Source organism: Perissodus microlepis, chromosome 11 (genome assembly GCF_051167445.1).
Source record: "Perissodus microlepis isolate ML-2025 ecotype Zambia chromosome 11, ASM5116744v1, whole genome shotgun sequence".
Lineage (NCBI taxonomy): Eukaryota > Metazoa > Chordata > Actinopteri > Cichliformes > Cichlidae > Perissodus > Perissodus microlepis.
Genome location: NC_140471.1, coordinates 32,058,495 through 32,080,574, shown reverse-complemented (window position 1 = coordinate 32,080,574; position 22,080 = coordinate 32,058,495). Strand labels below are relative to the sequence as shown.

The 22,080-nt window shown below is 42.4% G+C and overlaps 1 protein-coding gene and 1 pseudogene across 1 annotated transcript; one reads left to right on the top strand and one right to left on the bottom strand.

Moving 5' to 3' along the window:
- The first annotated feature begins 310 nt into the window (after nucleotides 1-310).
- On the top strand, nucleotides 311-8,521 carry LOC146378248 (uncharacterized; annotated as a pseudogene).
- A 4,752-nt stretch (nucleotides 8,522-13,273) lies between these two features.
- LOC146378247 (uncharacterized) lies at nucleotides 13,274-16,339 on the bottom strand. The gene is made up of 4 exons (XM_084944154.1): nucleotides 15,607-16,339; nucleotides 14,917-15,114; nucleotides 14,532-14,742; nucleotides 13,274-13,535 (listed from the first exon to the last, which is right to left on the bottom strand). The coding sequence occupies exons 1-4, from the start codon at nucleotides 16,337-16,339 to the stop codon at nucleotides 13,274-13,276; spliced, it is 1,404 nt and encodes a 467-aa protein (XP_084800280.1).
- Between the last annotated feature and the right edge of the window lie 5,741 nt (nucleotides 16,340-22,080).

Below are 22,080 nucleotides of genomic sequence, written 5' to 3'. Positions count from 1 at the left end.
AGGGGCCGATAGCACCGAAGGCCAGGGTGAGACAGTTCAGGGGGCCGGCCATGAGGAAGGCAACGGCAGCGGCGAGAAAGCAGTTCTGGGGGCCGACCCTGTGGAAGGCAGTGGCGGCGACGGGGAAACAATTCAGGCGGCCGACCGTGCGGACAGCAACGGCGGCGACGGGGAAACAGTTCAGGCGGCCGACCATGCGGACAGCAACGGCGGCGGTGACACAAGTCCGGAGGACGGCCGCGCGGAAGGTAGCGGCTGCGTTCGGCAGGTTGTCCATAGTGGCGATGACGCCCAACAAGCGGCCTGACAAATGACCGATGATGTTGAGGCAGCAGTTTGGGACCTGAAGGTGGCGTGGTCCCTGCAGCAACAGACGAGGCCAAGGCAGAGGCTGGACCAGACGAAGCTGAAGCCAAAGCGGATGAGGCTTCTGCAGGCGACGCTGAAGCTGACGAGGGGGCTGGACCAGGCGACGCTGAAGCTGACGAGGAGGCTGGACCAGGCGACGCTGAAGCTGACGAGGAGGCTGGTGCAGGCGACGCCAAAGCCGATGATGAAGCTGGACCAGGCGACGGCGTGGCTGAAGCTTCTGCTGCAGGCGGCGTGGGTGAAGCTGCTGCTTCTGCTGCAGGCGGCGTGGATGAAGCTGCTGCAGGCGGCGTGGATGAAGCTGCTGCAGGCGGAGCAGCAGGTGGTGGCTGCACGGTCTCCCCAGAACCGTCAGCAGACATGAGGATGTGCTGGCTGGGTCCTCCAAGACCCCCAGCTAACAAGGCAAGAGGCTGGACGGGCTCCTCGGGCCCTCCAGCTGACAAAGCAGGAGGCTGGACGGGCTCCTCGGGCCCTCCAGCAGGGGCAGTCAGAGGCCCAGTGGGCACAGGGGCCCCTGGAACACACAGGACAGAACCACCAGGTGCGGGGACCTCTGGCGGGCACAGAACAGACTGCAGCTGCGTGGAGCACCGACCCTGCTCAGGCAGCGACAGCCGGGTGCAGTCCTCAGCTGGGTTCTTAGCCTCCAGGGGTCCAGAGTCAGCTGAGGGCTGTAATTTAACCTCTGGTGAGGCCCTGGAGCAAGTAACAGTCTCTAAACTAGCCAGCTGTTGAGGAACGATTGCATTTTTAACGTGTTTGTCTCTCTGCAAAAAATGCGTACTAGAAAAAGAGTCCAAAACAGGAGGCACAGACGCAGCCTCCCGTACAGAGGGAGTCGGTGAAGACGGAGATGGCATAGATGACTGGGCTAGCGGGGATACCGGAGGCCGAGCTGAATGCTGCTGTGTAGCTAAATGAGCCTGCTGCTGTGCAGCTAAACGAGCCTGTGGCTGTGCAGCTAAACGAGCTTGTGGCTGTGCAGCTAAACGAGCTTGTGGCTGTGCAGCTAAACGAGGTAAAGACAGCTGAGCAGGAGAATGAACAGGCAACAAACAGTTCTCCTTGTCATCTGCTGCACAAAACAAAGCCCCTGAATAAACTGTCCCACAGTCCAAAACAGAAAAAGGGTCCTTCTCACTCACCACAGCTGGCAGTTCTGAAGTCCTAATATCCGGCTGTGGGGTGACGCGCCGACGGCGTGATCGTCGCTTCCTCCCTGCCGACGGATCCGACGGGCCGGGCAAAATCACATCCGGCGGGCCGGGCAAAACTTCCGGCAGGAGAAGCTGACGTGACTGTTCCGGGGCGGCCGTAGTCCGCTGCTGCTAGACAAAGTCTGTGGGTTCCCGAGCTTGCACCACCCCCTGGGCTTTATGCAGGTTGCAAATTAAGTCCGAAACTCCCTTGAGCTGACAGAGGTAGGGATTTCCTTCCAGGATCACCTCGATGGCTTTTAACCCCACCACTTTTGCCCTTGCGTTGGTGGTGTGGGTTACCCAGTCCATCAGGCGTTGGATGCGTGCGAGGTCGCTCTCCCCAGACAAAGCTGCTGGATCCATCTTGTGGTCGCGTCGTACTGTCACGGCTGGGGCGGCAGTCATGTGGAGGGTGAGAAAGGAGGATCCAATAGCAGACAATGGCGGAGGTGCAAGTGGGTTTTATTTACAGTGCACAAAACCAAGGTGTGGGCAGAACCGAACATAAACCTAAACTGGGAAAACTAATACAAAATGGAGGACATGGAGCGAGGATCAGAGAGACATGGTGAAACACAGAATAACATTAAATACACGGCAGATACACAGAGAAACACAGGCGACGCGACGAGAAGCACAGGCAGACACCAACTATAAATACACACACCAGGTAATCAGGAAATGGCACACAGGAGGGGACACAGCTGGAACTAATGGGCATAACGAGACAGACCTACAAAGTAAAACAGGAAACACCGAGACTGTTTTACAACACAAAACTCGGGGACCTGTACAGAGCACAGAGGGAGACACAGGTAGGGAAAATAAACACGACAACCAAACCCCAACAACCAATACAAATCAGAATAACTAGAAAATAATAATCACAAACTCAAGGCGCTGGGTCACCGACCCAGGACCATGACACAAAGTGTCTGTACTCCCACACTGTAAAATGTAATTCTAGATGTTTGTTATTTCAACATATTATTTTATATCAGTTTGACAATAGATGACTGAAGTTGTTGCTATAACATAGAATTACAAGTTAAAAGCGTCCCAATTACACCAAAAAAAGCTAACTTGAAAACTCATGTCCAGCTAAATCAGCAACTTATGTGAACTTGACAATGTGGGGAAGTTGAGCACAGCAGGATTCAAAACTGTCCCACGTGACTGCTATCGAGGTGCATCATGGGGAATTGGCGGTTAACGACATGCTCACTTTACTTGGACGTTTTCTAATCGTCTTCTTTGGAATATGCTTTCAAGGTGAGTAACATTGGTTATAACTATAAGGAAAGAGAGCTACAAAAGTTGGAACATGTTTTGAATTTATGGCATGACGTGGGTTTTTCTCTTTTACCGAAATGTTTGCTTTAGCTAATGTAACTTTAGCCGACAAGGTCCAGCTTGTGTGTCATGACCAAACTTGACCTAATAAACTGACATATGGCCTTTTTTATGGGTTTAATGTGGTACTGACCAAATCACAAGTATTGTGCCGCTAGCTTTAAGGTTGTGCACTCAACCACTGTTGCGATATTAGCAAGCTAACTCAGCTAATTAATATAGCTTATTTCATATTGTCTCTGTACTTGTAAATTCCTTTGAAGTTCACAGGCTGTTGTATTTTGGTGGAAGTTCATTTTGGCAATATTTCCTGACTGGGTTCAAAAAGAACTTTTTGGCAGAACTGCTATGCTTGTTGTCATCTGTTTACCCCTATGTAATCACTTAAGTTGTTATTAACTGCTGCATGCTAAGCTGCAAGAGTGTACTGAGGATTGAGACAAAATATGGTCTACAAACCAGCATTATATTCGTTTTTATCAGATAGTCCTCCTGTGTGTTTATTTTTTGCTTTAATTATATTGTGCAGTTATTTGTTACCCTGAAATGCTTTATGCTTAACAACAGCTCACTATTTTAACTTATTTTTGAACTCTTGTGATCTGTATGACCAGATTGTGTGAGTTTCCATACTAAAAGAGCTGTAGTGATAAAATAATTGGCATAAGAGACACTGATTTTTGGCATGATATACTGCAGAAGTTTGTTTGGTTTTTTTTGTTGCATAATTTACCTTTTAATTAAACTGCATTCCCTGTATTGTAAGAAAACTAACATTGTTTATATGTCAGAAAATTAGCAAACATGAATAAATGGCGAAAACAATATAATTATAACATATATTTTTATTTTACTTATTTTAGTAAAATTTATTTATTTAATAATTTATTTATTTTATTTTACTTTATTTTGTGAAGCCAATCTTGATGCTGGAGATTTATTTTTGTCAGTGGAGTCAAATGGTAAGTTACAATTTGTGCATTTTGTCTTACTGGAAACACCACAGATTATATTGTAACTTAATAGCTCTGTAGAACAAATGATATAAAGATTGTAGTGTCAAGGTACTTCTTAACCCTTTAAGACCTACCATAGAACCAAGTCCGCCAGAGCTTACTTTATATTTTTACATACTGTAGTGCCATTTTTGGGAGCATTTCAAGTTGCTATACATCAATACAACTGTTATAGCCCATATTTTAATAATATGTATGCATTAAGTCCATAGTAACTACATTAATTGCAAAAAAGTGCAATAAACTACAAAAAAATTGAAAATTGTTTTTGTTTTTTTTACATATATTTCTACTTGGAGAAATTTAAGAGGCTTATCCCTCAAAACTTTAAATACAAAAAAGTTGCAAAAAATAGTTTACAACAACAGAAAATTTATTTTGAGTGTCTTCATAGTTTTATTTTTGAGATACAGCAATTTTATATACTGCAGGAAAAACAAAAAACAATCCTATGATGCATATTTGCAAAGAAAACAGCATTTGCATCAAAATAAACTATTTAAAGCAGTGCGATTTGAGTTCTAAGCATCCCAGAAACTATTCAGAAAAGCATAAAGTCAAACATGACTTATAAAACCACCAGTATAGGCTTTTAAGGCCTACAAGTAAAAAACTACATTTTCCTCGAAAATGGCGTCACTTCCGGTTTCGGGCAGGAAATGGCGGACATGTGATCGTTGGCGTTGACCTCTGTTTCAATGTGGGAAGTGTTACGAACAGCTGATCGGATCGGCAAAGCGTGTTTTTGGAATATTATGTTTTTGTTGCTGCAAGCGCTTTTTATGCAATTTTTGCAAAGCTTTATGTGGAAGGAAACCGTGACCTAGGACAAACTGATGGCATAAGATGTAAGTACAACTCCTCCGGTTTCATATGCAAAAAAAAATGATTGTGCTTGCTTACGCGGTTCTGGTTCTACAGGGATTTAAAAATAATTACGCAAAACGGAGCGTGCCTGCTCCAACCGGCTTTAAAGGGTTAAGAAGTAATATTGCACTATTGATGATCGCATGCAGGTGGCATAAACTAAATATTCAGACGTGCTACCAACAAATGATTCATTAACAAAAGCAATGGAGGGTTAGGGTTAGACTGTTTAGGTTCTTGTGGTGGTAATAACATCCATACCTGCAGGTTTGTCATTAATTTATTTTCACAGGTCTAGATGAATCACATCTGACTTTGTCATTTAAATGAGGTGGACTTGCAAACTTTGCACTCTTTTGGGTAAATTGCTGTCCACTACATATACACAGAATGTGCACAGTATTTCAGATATAAAAAGGGAGTATGTAACGGACTTGCTGGCTTTAATGTAAAAAGCCTGTTGTGTAACTTTAATGAGGCAGTTGGACTAAAACAGTATTGCTCATCAAGCTAAACATCTGAGGAATAAGGAAATTGTTACTTGTCCTTTTACTCAGTGTTCTTTTAATCGCACGTTTACTAAAGTTTCACATCACATAAGTCATTTTCACAATCATTCTACTTTAAAAGATTTCAAGACAGAGCTTATTGTTCTCTGAACTTCCTTGTTCGCTGAACGGCAGGTAAAGTGCATCTTTTTGTTTGTTTGCTTTTGTGTGTTTGTGTTTTCTCTAATGGTCCTCAGATGACGGTTTGCTTAAATTTGGGTCTCAAAGAATATTTTTTATATTCTGCCCTTTACTCCCCACCCCTCTTCTTCTATTGCTCAGGTTGAAGCAGAATTTGCCCGTCTTACATCTGTTGACCTGAAAGGGTTCCTTTTTGCTATGCTTGACCATTATGGAGAGGTTCGTGGAGCTGTACAAAATCAAGAGCGGCATAGGAGGGCTAACTAGGCTCATATAATGCTTCGGTGATGATGTAAGTGTTCAACTGCGAAATCTAATCCTTTGTTTAAGTTTTAGGTTATCCAGTTCAACTGATGAACTCATTGAAAGAAAGCTGATAAGTAAAGTCTGTCATCATATTTCACAACTGGGCATTTAGCATGGTAACTTTTACTGTGTATATTGGTGGTAGGTTGGATATCATATTCTACTTGAATGTCCTGATAAGCCTGATTCAAAATCTCCAATGATAATCATATATTGATGGAATTATGTATCAAAAAGCTGTGAATTTGGAGCTGTCTACATGCTTAATAAACACTGTTTAAAAAGTGTTTTTGTTTTCTTTTTGACTTCTTTGACCAGAGCCCTACACAAAGGAAGAGGACAGAGGACCTCATTTTCTAAAGGAAGATCCCTCACACACTTTCAAGACTGTGAAGGTTAGCATTGTTTCTTTTAGTAAATTTAATAATGACAGCACCACAGTGGATTTTAAATTAAACATGTGGCATCTATGAAACAATAGATGCCACATGATAACATGTGTACTTTTTCCTCACCAAATGTATTATTACAAGATCTTTGACACTTGATTTGGTCTGGGTTTCAGAGAAACTAACTGGCAAGCTAGCATTGATATTATTAGTGTCTTGTGTTTATTCATGTCTTCACCAGGGTCTTTGGCATTTCGCTGCTGTACTGTTCACTTCAGCTTTACGTTTGATTTCTCACATTGTATATTGTAATGGCAGAGATATTAGGATATTTAAGGGCCTGCAGTGGCTGCTACAGCTGTGGGGGGCAATACTTTGGTGAAATGTCCTGGACCGTGGAAAAGAGACTGTAGACTGGGTAAGCAATTAAAGGTTACTGGCCCAGAGTCATTGGGCAGCTGGGTAAAGGTGGATGTTGATATGCTCTTTTTTATGCTGTTAATATAGGGGGGAAAATAAACTTTAATCAATAAACTGATTAAAGAAGCATTGTCTATGGAGCCACAATCTGACCCTGTAGTGTAGCTGCAGTTTGCACATTTCATGTATTCTCAGCCAGATTTGGTGTAGAGCACAGCCAATATTTAGCATAAGTAGATTTAAATTCACACACACTGGTGATGGCAGCTACATTGTAGCCACAGCCACCCTGGGGCGCACTGACAGAGGCGATGCTGCCGGACACTGGCACCACCGGGCCCTCTGACCACCACCAGTAGGCAACAGGTGAAGTGTCTTTCCCAAGGACACAACGACTGAAACTGTCGGAGCCGGGGCTCAAACCGGCAACCTTCCGATTATAAGACAAACTATCAACTCTTGAGCCACGATTCAGTCATCCACCCATGTGTGTGAATGACTGAATGTGTAAAGCGCTTTGGAGTCCTTAAGGTACTAATAAAGCGCTATACAAATACAGGCCATTTACCATTTAAATTGAAAATTTTGTTTGAATTCTGCAATTGAAGACATGCTCAGTTATTTATGAACATGGTCTTTGTTTAAAGCAAGAAATGGATTTGTAACATGGAGGTGCATATCTCATTCTGAGAAAACTTTAACAACTAATAAGTGTTACCCAAAGCCAATCAGCATCATACAAGGCATCAGTATGGCTCTTCTTAGGAAAGACATGAATTCTTAAGCACAAGAGATATTGTGTAATTATAATTGTGTAATTTTATTTATTTTTTGTCTTTGAACCCTTTTATAGCCGACAGGTATTGAAGACACTTTTTCTAAGAGGATGAAAGTTGGCATTGTGATGGTGAAAGAAGAAGACATCATCGATGTGTTGGTTGTCCTTGAGGCGGCAGTAATCCTGTCTAATCTGAGGGATGTCTCAAGTGCCATTTCCATGCTGATGGGCCTTCTTTTTGCCTTCAACATAGACTATCCAAAGGAACTTAAGGGCATCTTTGAAGTCATTCAGAACGTCCTAATGAACATTGGTGGAAGGCAGTGCTCCTCACTAGTGCATGGTCTAAGAAACAGACTCTTGCAGAACGCCAAGCAGAACTGTAATTGTATGCTCACAGCGTACAATTGCCTTAGTGTTAAGGACAGTTTTTATTTTACTGTTTGTTTTTTTATTCTTGCAAGTTCTCATTCTCACTTTTGTATGTCACTAAATGACTACACTTTACATTCCAGATTAGACAATTACTCATTTGTTCATGGTTTAAGAAACTTATGTGAACAACAATATAATGGTGGACTCTGCAGATGCTTATCTCATGCAAGTCAGTAGTTTTCCCTTTGTTTTGCAATTGAGCAGACTCAAACTAATGTTTCTGAAATATTCATATTATCAAATGTTTCAGAAGCATGCACTCATTTTCAGAGATATTGGTTCTGTGGAATTTGTTGCAATTGTAAACAAAGACAAATACAAGAGTTTGATGTCTTAGTTGTTATAAACTGATCTTTACTGTCACTTATCAAAGGTTTTGTACTATTTTAATATTTCAAGTTTTATGCTAACAGGTGTGACTGAGCACAGTGAAGTTTAAAAATTTTGCAAATGTAAAGAATAACTTTTCTAAAATAGCAAGTGTCCCGTTGATACATTACATTAATGCAGACTTTATGTTGTTGCTTCACAAGAATCACTACTGCTCCTAGAGTATTGGTTAGAATTTAATCTTCACCCAAACTGGGCTCAAGACCAAGTTCAAATTTATTGTTTCACAGGGAGCAACTTTTGAGTTTTGATGGATTGTGAGCCTGATGAGCTACGTCACTGATTTTTCTGTTTCTCAGATGACTAAGATGGCACAATAAATGTTGAATGTTGCGTGCTCATGAGTAATTGTCTTGTCATGTTCTTAAAACAAACTTTCTGCCTGAAATGATCAGATACACTTTAATGGAATCTGTGGGTTTTTATTTTTTTTCTGTAAACAACAGAAAATTAATTTAAAGGAATGTAGATATTTAAACCGGAGATCTAAGATAAACCTAACAGGTAGTTTTGCTGAAATGGATGTTGGAAAGCTAAAAAAAAAAAAAAAAAAAAAAACTTAAGATGTTCAATACACATTTTTCTTTACATCCAGTCAATCAACTCTGATAATTAAAATGAAACTGATTTACAAGTTCACTCAGCTACCTTAAGGAGCTCAGTTAATTAATAAACTTAAATCAACTTAGCTAACAGATTATGTTAGCTAAGCTAAAATACATTCCTAAGTTAAAAGAACTACTAAAGTATTTGAATTAACTAAAAAACCCAAGTCAACTGAACTAGGACAAGAGTTTAAACAATAGATTATTTTAATTTAGCTGAAAGAGTTTTCCCAAGTAAAAATGACAATTAAAGGAGTTGAACTGACTAACAAATCTCAGTCAACTAAACTAAGACGAAAGTTTAGACAACATGTGATTTTTCATCAACGTAACATTTGGTTGTGTTACAAGAACAAACTCTATTTCTTGACTTAACTTAAAATTTTAAGGTAGCCCTTTACCTGATATTTTTAACTTGAAACAAGTTATATTTTACAGTGCAGCCGTTCTTTATGATCATCTGGTCAGTTACTTCTGGCCCAGCGCAGGCACCATCTGAAGACTAGGGGTGATCGTGCTTTTGCCTCTGTAGCACCAAACCTCTGGAATAGTCTTCCTGCTACCATTCATGCCTCTGACTCCATTTAATCCTTTAAAGCACGCTTGAAAATTACCTATTCAACCTGGCTTTTCCGAATTCTCACCGCTCATTAATTGCTGTATCGTATGCTGATTTCTCCCTATCTCTACTTACTAATGTTTTTGTTTGTTTCTCTATTTTACCTTGTTTTAATGACTTACTGTTCAGTGTAATCCATCCATCCATCTTCTTCCACTTTATCCAGGGCCGGGTCGCGGGGGCAGCAGCCCAAGCAGAGAAGCCCAGACCTCCCTCTCCCCAGCCACCTCCTCCAGCTTAACCGGGGGAACACCAAGGCATTCCCAGGCCAGCCAAGAGATATAATCTCTCCAGCATGTCCTGGGTCTGCCCCGGGGCCTCCTCCCAGTGGGACATGCCTGGAACACCTCACCCAGGAGGCGCCCAGGAAGCATCCTTGTCAGATGCCCGAACCACCTCAGCTGGCTCCTTTCGATGTGGAGGAGCAGCGGCTCTACTCTGAGCCCCTCCCGGATAGCTGAACTTCTCACCCTATCTCTAAGGGAGAGGCCAGCCACCATTCGGAGGAAGCTCATTTCCCCCGCTTGTATCCGCGATCTCGTTCTTTCGGTCACTACCCACAGCTCGTGGCCATAGGTGAGGGTGAGGGACGTAGATCGACCGGTAAATTGAGAGCTTCGCTTTTACACTCAGCTCCCTCTTCACCATGACGGACCGGTGCAGCGTCCGCATCACTGCGGCCGCAGCACCAATCCGTCTGTCGATCTCCGGCTCCCTTCTCCCATCACTTGCGAACAAGACCCTGAGATACTTGAACTCTTCCACTTGGGGCAGGAACTCATCCCCGACCTGGAGTGAGCACTCCGCCCTTTTCCGGTTGAGAACCATGGCCTCAGATTTGAAGGTGCTGATCCTCATTCCCGCTGCTTCACACTCGGCTGCGAACCGTTCCAGTGCGAGCTGGAGGCCATCACTCGATGAAGCCAACAGAACCACATCATCCGCAAAAAGCAGAGATGAGATTCTGAGGCCACCAAAGTGAAAGCCCTCCGCCACTTGGCTGCACCTAGAAATCCTGTCCATAAAAATTATGAACAGAATCGGTGACAAAGGGCAGCCCTGACGGAGCCCATCACCCACCGGGAACGAGTCCGACTTATTGCCGGCAATGCGAACCAAGCTCTTGCAACGGTTGTACAGGGATCGAATGGCCCGTAGCAATGGGTTCAGTGTAATCATTTACCGTTATTCCTTACTGTGAAGCACTTTGGTCTACCCCTGGTTTACATATATACATACATAAATAAAATTATATTGTATTGTATCATTGTTTTATATTGTTATTATTATTTTACATTATTTCTTTTTAATGACAATTTTATATTGTTAAGCACTTTGTGCAGCATTGTCTGTCTGGAAATGTGCTATATAAATAAATTTGACCTTGACCTAATAACCGGCTCAGAGGACAATACTAATTTTCAAGGTAGCACATAACTTTTCATGAACCACCACATCACTAGAAGTCCTCTATAATACATGAGGCTGTGCTGTGAGATGCTATCAGTAGCACTAAAGGAAAACACTATGAACATGACTGTAGGAAGGACACTATAAAACTATACTATGAGCTATTATCAGCAGTGCTGATGAAAATGCTGTGAACATTTCTAAGGAGGCACAATAAACTAAGAAACAATACTATGAGTTTCTACTAGCAATACCAACGAGAGTCACCGCATGAGCTAGGGCTCGAGCTCAAAGTCACAAAAGGGAAGTGGGGGGTCCTATGAGGGAGTCTTAGAGCTGTCCATGACGAGGACTGGGGGAACCAGGCACTGGGTAATATCTAGAGTAGGAACCTTGAAGCTGTAGGAAAGTGAAGATATAAGGTGGAGACCTCAGAGTCACTGTGAGAGGGAGAACATACTCTTTATCTCTGCCTGACCAAAACTAATAGCCAGGTCAACTACCCCATGTTTTGTGGCCTCCTTTGCAACTCTGCCATTTCATTCGCCCTTACTCCATAGTGCGCTGGAATCCATAAAAACACAACTGTAAGTCCCATCATGTGTATTCTGAAAAGTGTTTGCTGAACCTCTGCTAGAACATCTGCTCTACCTTCTGAGTGACTACACTGTAAACTGACCAATGACGATCTTGAGTCTGAACAAATGACTGCTTTTAATGGCCTCATGTCTTCTACCCACTGAACAGCTAATAGTATTGTGTGCATTTCTGCAGTGTATACTGAAAGTCCATCATTGATCCTTTTCCCCATTTCAACCACAAACTCCGGGATCACAACTGCTACACCAGTTTGACTGGCTGCATTCTTTGATGCATCTGTATATATTTGAACATATCAATGTAAGCCTGTACTGTATGAGAGTTTAAAATAAATGCCCTATCCTTATTCTTCTTGTCCAATAATGTGAATTCAGGAATTATACATAGAGGTATTGCTGGTAATGGCACTCTTTGACCGATGTCTAACTGATCCAGTTCAAATTAACCAACCCATCTAACCAACCCAGTGTATATGGCCCTCAAAGACTTCCTATCTGCTCCCCTGTCCCTCCCAACTAAACACCTTATTATTTTTAAATCTTTTTTACATTTATCCAACACTTTCTGAATGTGTACATCCCATGTTACCCTTTCATCAAACCACAAAACTTACATTTACTCACTCTAATTCTTGACCATATAACTTAAGCTTGACATCCTCACCAACTCTTTTCCTTGTAAAAAATCATTGTCTTGTCCTTATCAACTGAGAATTTAAAACCCGACTTATATCACCACTCTTCAACTTTTCCAATTGCTCCCTGCAGTTTCTTTACAATATACTCTACATTTTCCCTCTCTTCCACATTGCTCCATCATCAGCAAAAAGCAAAAGCCCTATCCCACCCTCTATATCATTAAAATAACTAAGAACATAACACTACGCTCCCTTGAGGTGTATCGTTTTCAACTGGAAACCTCTCAGAGTAAGCCTTTCCAGTCCTCACTTGTATTTGTCTTCCCTTTAAAAAAAATCCATTTTTATTTTTATTTAATTTTACATTAATCTTTCATTTATCACTCGCTCCATTACTTTACAGATATTTGATGTTAAAGTTATAGGTCTGTAATTTCCTGAGTTTGTATCATCCTTCCCTAGTTTACTACCACTGCCTCCTTCCAGCTTTGCAGCTTGTGAAGACTGTGAGCTCTGGTCTTAAATCCCCATAGACACAGGTGTTGCCAATCCAAGTAGACAAGGTGGAAACACTGGTACAATGGAAAAACCCAGCACTCACCCAGACCATGACAGGGTCGTTGTGATTGGGTTTCTTTTTATTACTGTCTTTTTTGCTGAAAAAAGTGAAGTGAACTGAATTTCCACAGCTAGACATGAGCGTGGCACTGATAATGTCCTTCTGAGGAGGGAGGCTTTCTATACAATCAGTTGGAGGTCTGTATTTTGATTTGAAAGCTGTTGAATGAAATAATAACTAAATTCACAGAAAAACAATAATACAGTTCTTCATGAAAAGTAGTTTTTATTTGATTGAAAAAAAAACATCATAAACACTCACAGAGAATTTCTCATCGTAACATTGTTGAACCAAACCTTTAAAAAAAACAGCAGAATATTTCATCACATCATTTTAACTATGTGTAAAGTTCTCTGCAGCAACAAAGCAGCAGCTTCTTGCTCTGACCTTCATTTATTTTAAAGGTAGTGTTGCACGCATTGCGAGTCCTTGGGTTACTGACAGTTAGAGAACTGAGGACCTGCTGGATCTACATGAAAGTCCAGTCAGCTAGTCACATGAGGCACTGGAGGAAAAAAAATTCTATAATATAATTTTTGTTTGTATAGTTCACTTTGCACTGCTCAAGATTAGAATCGTGTTTCCTCTCTTTCCCAAATGCAGTCGCATTCTTGCAAAACGTCCCTTTCGGGCATTGTGGTCATGATGCTGAACCTGTTCCTGGAGATCTCCCGCAGCTCCTTGATCAGTCCCTCCAAAGATGGACTCGGCCAAGTTTTGTTTTCATCACTTATAAGAATGTATGTCTGTCTCTTGATCAGCTCCAGTCTCTCCAGGTGTCGCAGCTTGTTGAGGAACAGCAGGTCTCTTGTTGGTTCCTCACGGTGGAAGCTACAGAAGACAAGACAGGAAAAAACGTCAGCTCTAGTTGCGTGTTGGCAACGATAGGCCCATAATGGGAAATTGTTGACATGATTTTCTGTAGTGTTTCAGTTGTACTTAAGAAATCAAGACAGAGAAAAGCTTAATTTGCAGCAAAATGTAAATGATGTCAGTTTCTCAAGTGAGATGATTTGATGCTGCAGGTCACACATAAACCATCAAATGGTTTATGTCAACACCCTTGTTAAGAAAGCCCGTCAGCGTCTCTTCTTCCTCAGAAGACTTAGAGACTTCCATCTGCCACCGAAGGTGCTCAAGAACTTTTACTCCTGCACCATCGAGAGCGTCCTGACGGCAAACATCTGCACCTGGTTTGGGAACAGCACCAAGCAGGACAGACGAGATCTGCAAAGAGTGGTGCGCTCAGCCGAACGCATCATTCAATCAGAGCTCCCTGACCTGCTGTCCATCTACACCAAGCGGTGCAAGTCCAAAGCTAGGAAGATTATGATGAACCTCTCCCATCCCAACAATGGAGTCTTCTCACTGTTGAGGTCTGGGAAGCGCTTCCGCTCCCTTAAGGCCAAAACAGAGAGAATGAGGAGGAGCTTCTTCCCCCAGGCTATTCAGGCCCTGAACCAGGTGTAGGACTGGACTCTCCCACACACATCACTATAATACTGGACTCTCACACACATCACATCACAACACGCACCACCACACATTTCCTATAATTTATAATCTTTATAATCTCTTTCTGCTATTTGCACATTTTTTACTGTAAATTTCTAAGTTAATTTGTAAATTTTGTAGTAACCTGTAAATTGTAAATACTGTAAAACTTTTTTTCTGTCATTTAATGGTCGGGCATTGTACAGCTACAAGCATTTCACCCCCATGTCATACTGTGTATGGTTGTGTGTGTGTGTGACAAATAAAATTTGAATTTGAAATGGAACTTTTACTTTGTAATAGTAATAAAAAATAAAAATCTGCTGGGCATACCGTATCCTGAGAGTCTTGAGTTGAGGAAACAGTGTAGGAAGCTGTTTGCAGAGACAATCATCATAGCGGTTCTGATCTATGTCCAGATGCTCAACTCGCTGGAGTTGAGATGCAATGGAGCTCATCTGGCACGCGCATGTGGATGTTCGCAGTGTCAGACTGGTCATCTGGGATGGAAGGTCTTCCATATAAGAGGCAAGAAAAGTCCCTCCTATAAGGAAAGAAACGACAGGACAGAAGTTACAGAAAACAGTTTTGGCCTGGAGCTTCACACTGCTTCACTTAAAAAAACAAACAAACAAAAGGATGCATGCAAGACAACAGATTTTTTCTTACTACACACACTTACACACAATACAAAGATTAAATGCATGTTTTGACTCACCAATGATTGAGAGTGATTCCAGCTGTTGCAGATAACTGAGCCAGGAATAGATATGGCACTGCAGACCATCCCAGGGGTACCTGTAGTGGACAGCAAGCGACTTGAGTGAAGTCAGACCCCACAGCGCGTCCTCCGACAGGATGATTTCTGTGTAATTGACTAACTCCAAAGAGATCAGTTCTGGGCCGCCGTACTCTCCTACAGGATAAAAGAGGTGGTTAGTTAAACATTTAGTCTCTGTCAGTTAAGTTTAGCATAGTCACACAATACTGCACAACAGGCTGTGTGATCACAATACTAATCAGAATAATATGTATTTATGAATGTAATCAGAATAATAATTCCTAAGGAAATTATGTGGGTTACAGTTGGTCCAAGATAGTAACAGTAATAGACTAAACTAATTAAATAATACAATATATTACAAGTACAATTTAAGAAATAGCACTAATATATACAAATCGCTCAATTATAAACATCAAGAATATTACAGAGGTGAAATATATATAATAATGCAGCATGTGTGCAGCTCAACTGACTTCAATATGATGGGTTTTGTTCCAATTTTAAGGCATAATGTCAATAAAATATTGTATTTTCTTGATGAAAAGCTCTTGTCAAAGGTGTAAAAAGTGACTATATTGGTTCTGATGCTTGCAAGTGTAAAATATAATCAGGAGACTGGCTTACCTGGGTTTTCTGGGTCCAGTGGGTAGAAGTAGTTGTTGGGCAGTGGCACTGGTGGCTCCCCTTTCATTCCCCAGGATAAGTGTTTGAGTTTCTTCAGGCTTAGCAGCAGGTTGTGGAAGACGCAAGAGGGCACTGGCCTCATCCTCTCAAGCCCTTCACTTTCCTGCTGGTGGAACAGCAAGTACTCCAGGTTGACCAAGTGTGACACGCTGTTGATGAACGCCACAGTGTCGTCGCAGGACATCTGAATGTTGCAGACGCTGAGGTGAGTCAACCGCTCTGCTAGTTGCTGACTCTGACACTGCACCAGTAACGGCTCAACCCAGGTGGCGTTTCGTACCCCAAGACTCGTCAGGTTGGGGAATTCACACAGGTTGTCTAAGTATTTCATCTTGTAATATCGCTGTTCCCTCACACAGACAATGGTGTTGAGCGATGGGAGGGACTTGCTGAGGATTTTCCAATCTTTGGGTCCTAAATGTTGCACTGTGGCACGGCTGACCCCACGGCACTGCACGGTGTTCCAGAATCCAGATGTGTAGCGGGGAAAGTTGGAGAGTCCTGCTGTATAATCCTTCCACAGGGACGGGTGGTCGATGAGATCTCTGAAGTGTCTGCAGCAGAGGCGGGCTGTGTGCTTTTCCTCAGTGTTCAAGTAGCCGAACACCAAAACCCAAACTTCAGGTGGCAGATATGGTAGCTCCGGGACCTTCATGTTGACTGTTTGAGCCATTGCACCTCAATTCCTTACACAAATTCAACCAATGCAGAGGCAGCAGACCTACAATTAATAGTCCTTTGTCCCTGAGTAATCACACTGATTCGCTGAAATATAGGAGCACCTGGAAAGGGAACAACAACAGTTTACAACTCAGGCTAAACAAAAAATGACCAAGACCTCACTAAAGCTCTTTTTTTATGTAAAAGGTGTTTATTTTTGCTCTAAACTATTCAGGCAAGCCTCACACCTCCAGCAAGACGGTAATATGAAATAACTATCCCAACGTCCTTGTGGGTTGCCATGTGAATTTAAAGAAGCTTGTTGAGGTGAAATTTGCTTGTACCTGTGAGTCACTGAAAACAAGGCCTCCTTGTATTTATCTCCAAACAAATAAATTAATCTCTGACTCAGTCTGGCTTCATGAAACGTGGATATAAAAAGTCATATTATTATTACAATCCTAGATTATTTTCACAAAGTATTTCATGCACACATTAATTCCCTACAGCCAGCCAAAAAGAAACAAATGAAGGATAATCTGAGATGTGTTTTAACCACTTTCACTCCCAAAATTACTTAAAACAGGTCAATAAGGATCTATCAATGCTTAACTTGACAAAAACAGCATTGCAGTACATCTAACCAGCAGAGATGCTACAACAGGTAAACTTAAACTACACAGCAAATTATAGTTTGTGGTAGAGAATAATCCTTACCTTGCAGGAGTTTCTGAAAAGTTCAAATCCAGTAAGAAGCAGATGGAGAAGCTCTTCCAGCCTGCACACACACACAGGGCCAAAGCAGAGTGACCATCCCTGGTCTGTGACCCTTAAAAAGCTTGCTGGTACTTAATTAACATATGACTTTGTCAATAAAATAATCCCTGTATATCCTCTTATTTGTCTGCTGTTGACATCATCAGTCAAGTGGGGTGTGTCAACAACTGTCGATGAAGTTGAAGCTGAAGCTCATCACTCCATTGTTGTGTTCCAGACTGCTTGATCACATCACTTACATGTCTCCACACCCCACTCACTGTTTCATGTCCTTTCTCTTTCTTATACGTAACTGTTGGCTGCATCTGAAAGTCCACCATGACATATTGCTTTTGCTGCAATATGTCCACTGTGTTCATGAAGAATTCCTGTGTAAAACGGCTAAACAGACTTAGTAAACAACACCAGTCACACTGAGCCAGCCATTTTTTGTCAATTTTTCTTAGCTAAATAGAAATCAAAGTAAAGAATATTTTCAGTGTTTCATTTAAAAGAGTTTATTTCAAGCTTGTAATAACTGAATATTCTACAGCACCAAAGGGTTTGTAATCTCATTAGAGTTACACAGATCTTATCTGCAGTCCATCACTATATATCTGCTAACTCAGAGGCCTGCAAACTTTAAACTTTAAAAATCTGTTTTTAGCACAAGTTATTTTCAGCAGCCCAAAATCTGCATGGAGCCACATAGAGACGATGGCATTTTTCACACGAGATACAGTAAATGATGTTTTTCATGTTCAAGGTCATTCTCTGCAGAATGGGTGCCCCTGCCTGTCCATGAGGATTGTACATAAACTGTCTTGGTTTGAAGGCCCAATGGTCAGATTTCACTGATCCTATTCTCCCTATCTGTTCCGGTAATTTAGCTCTAACAAGCATGTCCCTTAGGTTCTTGTTTCTCCTATGAGCTGAAATTACCCTGTAATTGTGAAATTGTATCAAACCGGAGGTATACTCCTTAAAGTTTGTTTTAAATTGATGGTGTAACGGTAAATAGGGGCGTGAATAAGTAGTTACCAATGGCATGAATCTGCTCGGTTCCCCCAATTGGGCCTGATTCTGAGTCAAGTTTTCCCCTGAATCATCTAAGGCTCCACCTGCATTCGTCGTGTTAGAGTTAAGCCCTGCAAGAGTACTGCTTTTAATTGCTCCAAGAAACCTTCTGGAATAACCCCTGTTTCTCAGACTCTGAAATAATGTACCGATTGAATCCTGAAGGTCTGAATCCTTTGAGGAGATTCTGTAGAATCTAATAATTTGCGATTTTATGATACCTTTAAAAGTGTGTTTTGGATGATAACTACTCCTATGTAAAAGGGCATGAGAATCTGTGGGTTTAAAATAAACCTTAGTAGAAACCTTTTTCAAATTTGGATCCAGTTGTTCCAAAAACACTGTGTCCAGAAAGTTCACCTGTGCAGGATGCAACTCATATTTGACCTTGATAGAGGAGTGATGGTTATTTAGGATGTCAATAAATTCAGAAAACTTTTCCTCACCGTGAGACCAAGCCCCTATGATGTCATCCAAAAATCTAAAGTAGAATGTTAGTTTCTGAGGGCATTTTGCAAGAGCCTCACGTTCCCACTGACTCATGTATAAGTTTGCATAGGAGGGGGCATATCTATGCCCCATAAATATTCCGTCAGAGCAACATTAATGTGATAACAGGTTAAGAGCGCCCAAAATGTCTTATTTGCTGATGTCAATATAAACCATTACAGAGATCCACACAATATACCAGTGCACTTCTCTAAAAGAAAACTTGACCTCAAGAGGATTTTCTGCCATTTCCTCATGTTACATTTTAGTACACTGAAGTAGTCATCTTGGGCACTGAAATAAACTCCTAGTCTAGGGTGACCAACCGTCCTCTTTTCCCTGGACATGTCCACTTTTCACGTTCTGTCCGGGGGGATTTTCGAGATGGATGAAAATGTCCAGGTTTTCCTACAGGCCTACAGAGGACCCATATGTGCAACGTCATCCCCAAACTGCTGTGTTGTAAGTGGTTGTTCCGCGCTCACAGACGGGACAGAGCGCGGAGCGGCGCGCTGAAAAGATGCCAAAGCGCAAGTGCATCTTTTCAGACAAACTGCAAAAGAAATTTCCCTCGTACCATCCCGGTCGGAATAAATGGGAGGCATAGTGCACTGTGTGCACAGCTGGCACATAACGTTTGTGTGTCTAACAAAGGTGCCGGAGATCTTGTTGCTTACATGGACACAGAAAAACATAAAAAGGTTGTGCAAGGCAAAAATTCATCTAGTAAGTTGACTGAGTTCTTTGTTACACCTGGGAAAAACGAGGATGCTGTTGTTCTGCAGCAGAAGGTGCACTGACATTTCATACTATGAAGCATCACAATAGCTACAGATCCATGGATTATACTAGTGTGTTGCTAAAAATAAATATAATGATAATAATAATAACAATAAAAGCATTTCTCAGACTCAAGTAACCATGGAACAGGGAAAATATTTCCAATCATACTTTGACTGGAAGAATGGTGACGTGCAAACAAAATTGATTGAGGTTAGAAACGCCAAATGACATTGAGGGTTCTCGGGAGGGGCCGTGCTAACACCTGCTGCTCTCTGGCAGCAGCACCATGCTCTCCCGTGTTTTAAATGCACCTTAGAACAACACGCAGCAATACTACACATGAGCGAGAGGAGGGAGGTTTGGGGTCTTCACACACCCCTGTTCTCTGCTGGCCATCGGGGCAGGGGGGCTGGGAGGAGGTGTTGGCCGTCCGATTGGCATCTGGGACGCGGGGCCTCCCTGCTGCTGCAGAGCTTGGGGCGGTCTGCTTGCCTCCACCCCGGGGGAAAGGGTAACATCTCCTGGGTCTAGGTTCCGTTTCCCCCTCCAGGGGCGAGGGGACCTGGGGTATAGAGCTTGTTTGGGGAGTGTGATTGTGTGTACAGTGTCCATGTATGGGCGCTCAGGTATGTACCAGCTCACTCCCGGTGACTACTTGGCGGGGCCTGGTGCCTGTTGCTTGGTCAGGCCTCTTCCGGGGCAAAGGGGGCCCTCGGGCCTCCGGCACAGTTCACTCTGGCACAGCTGGCTGCCGGCAGAGCCGGCGGGCACACCACTGCAGCCCCCTGTGGCTTCTGCTTCGTGGCTACTGGGTGACCCCTCATCTGGGGCTCTCCTCAGCTCTTCCCAGGAGGGTGGCACGGATGCCCCTCCGGTGGTCCTCCTTGGGCTCTCGCACTCTGGGGCCTCTGGATGTCTGGAGCCTGGATCTCCTCCATGCCTGCTTCATGCCCTGGGGGATAGGGCTATGGCTCTCTACATCCTCTAGCAGACCATTACATGGGGAAACCTTTTGAATACAAGCGCGCTGATCCACACAGGTGTGCACACGGGTGTTCACTGTTCATAGACATAAACTAGACCTTTATTGGCTGCTATTTCCAAGCACATTGTGCGCTGTCGGTCCTGATTGCTACACAACAACATTCAATATTTAGTATTTACTGCTGTTTACACTTAGCTAGATTAACGTGATAGTGTTGTGTTTAGTATGTTGCTCTGTTTTTTTTGCTTGTTTTCTCTTCTTTTTCTCTCAACAGGTAATCCAGGAGATTTTTTTTTCTCTTCTTTCTCTTTTTAAGTGCCCTTTCTCACTGTCCATCTTCCCTTCTTTTTTACTTGTGTATGGCCGTCGTCCCCTTATACAGACAATGCTGGTGAGTGACGGGAGATACTGGATGAGGTATCGCCAATCCTTGGGCTGTAAATGGCGCACTGCAATCCGGGTAATCCTGCACTAGTTTAGTGTGTTCAGGAAGCCAGATGTGTAGTTTAGGAGGCTGAAGAACACCACTGTGTAGTCCTTGCATAGGGATGGTTGGTCGATGAGTTTTTGAGGTCGTTGAAGCAGAGGCAGACTAAATGTTTTTCTTTTGTGTTCAGGTAGCTGAACACCAACATCAAAACTTCAGGTGGGAGATGTGGTAGATCTTTCATGTTAACCGTTTGAGCTTCAGCTGCAGGTCTGAGGTTCTTCTGGCCCAATTTTTCTTTTCTGAAAGAATGAGCACTTATGTTATGGCAATGAATTGAACTGGCATATAAAAATATATAAAGTAATATTTATAAAGTAATAAAGGGATTTTTTAAACCTCTTATTTATGAGGAAAAATATTGATAAATCATTTATAATCCAGACTTGTGTGCTACACAAAACAAGCACTTATTTAAAAATTGTAAACATTTTCCATATTTTAAGCCATTTATTCCACAGCTTGCAAATCTTCTTACTGGAGTGATCAGGTTTAACTTATCCTACGGTAAACTTACTACGGTAGGAAAACCGTGTGGCTCTGTCCTCCTCTGCTGCAGCATCTTGCCTACACTATACTAAGTTTCTCTCTCTCCCCCCACCTGCACCGCATGCACTCATTTGCATAAATTCCTGATGCTGGGATTTTAACCATAAACCAAGCCTTTAAGGCACAGGGATTCACAGTTTTAGTTAACCAAGCCAACACGAATGTAATAAAATAATTTTAGTTCAACTATAACCATGAATGTACTTATTAAATTACTAATTACACAAAATAAGTTTAACAGCAACAAATATAAATCCTAAATATATGTTGTCAATGGTACGGTAACTTTTATTTTCCCCGATGAGAAATTGATTTGCAATATGTCCATACAGAGAGACTGGAACATGTTATAGGCATCAAGGATCCTGCCCTTAATTGGTTTAAATCCTACCTCTCGGGTAGGACTTTCTCTGTCATGATGGGCTGCTACTCGTCCGCCGCTGCCCCTGTTTGCTGTGGAGTACCACAGGGGTCTGTGCTGGGCCCTCTAATGTTTGCCTTGTACATGCTACCCCTGGGTTCTATCTTTGACAAATATCAGATCTCCTACCACTGTTATCCTGACGACATTCAAATCTGTTTCCAATTGTCTGATGACCTGCCAGCTTCATTGAGCCTGACTGCTTGA

Bases quoted from the DNA above. Each gene is read 5' to 3' on its own strand.
- LOC146378247 (XM_084944154.1), bottom strand. From the start codon at position 16,339: ATGGCTCAAACAGTCAACATGAAGGTCCCGGAGCTACCATATCTGCCA. The intron at 15,115-15,606 runs GTAAGCCAGTCT...TTTATCCTGTAG, and splicing joins ACTGGACCCAGAAAACCCAG to GAGAGTACGGCGGCCCAGAA. The intron at 13,536-14,531 runs GTATGCCCAGCA...TGTCTTCTGTAG, and splicing joins CTCAAGACTCTCAGGATACG to CTTCCACCGTGAGGAACCAA.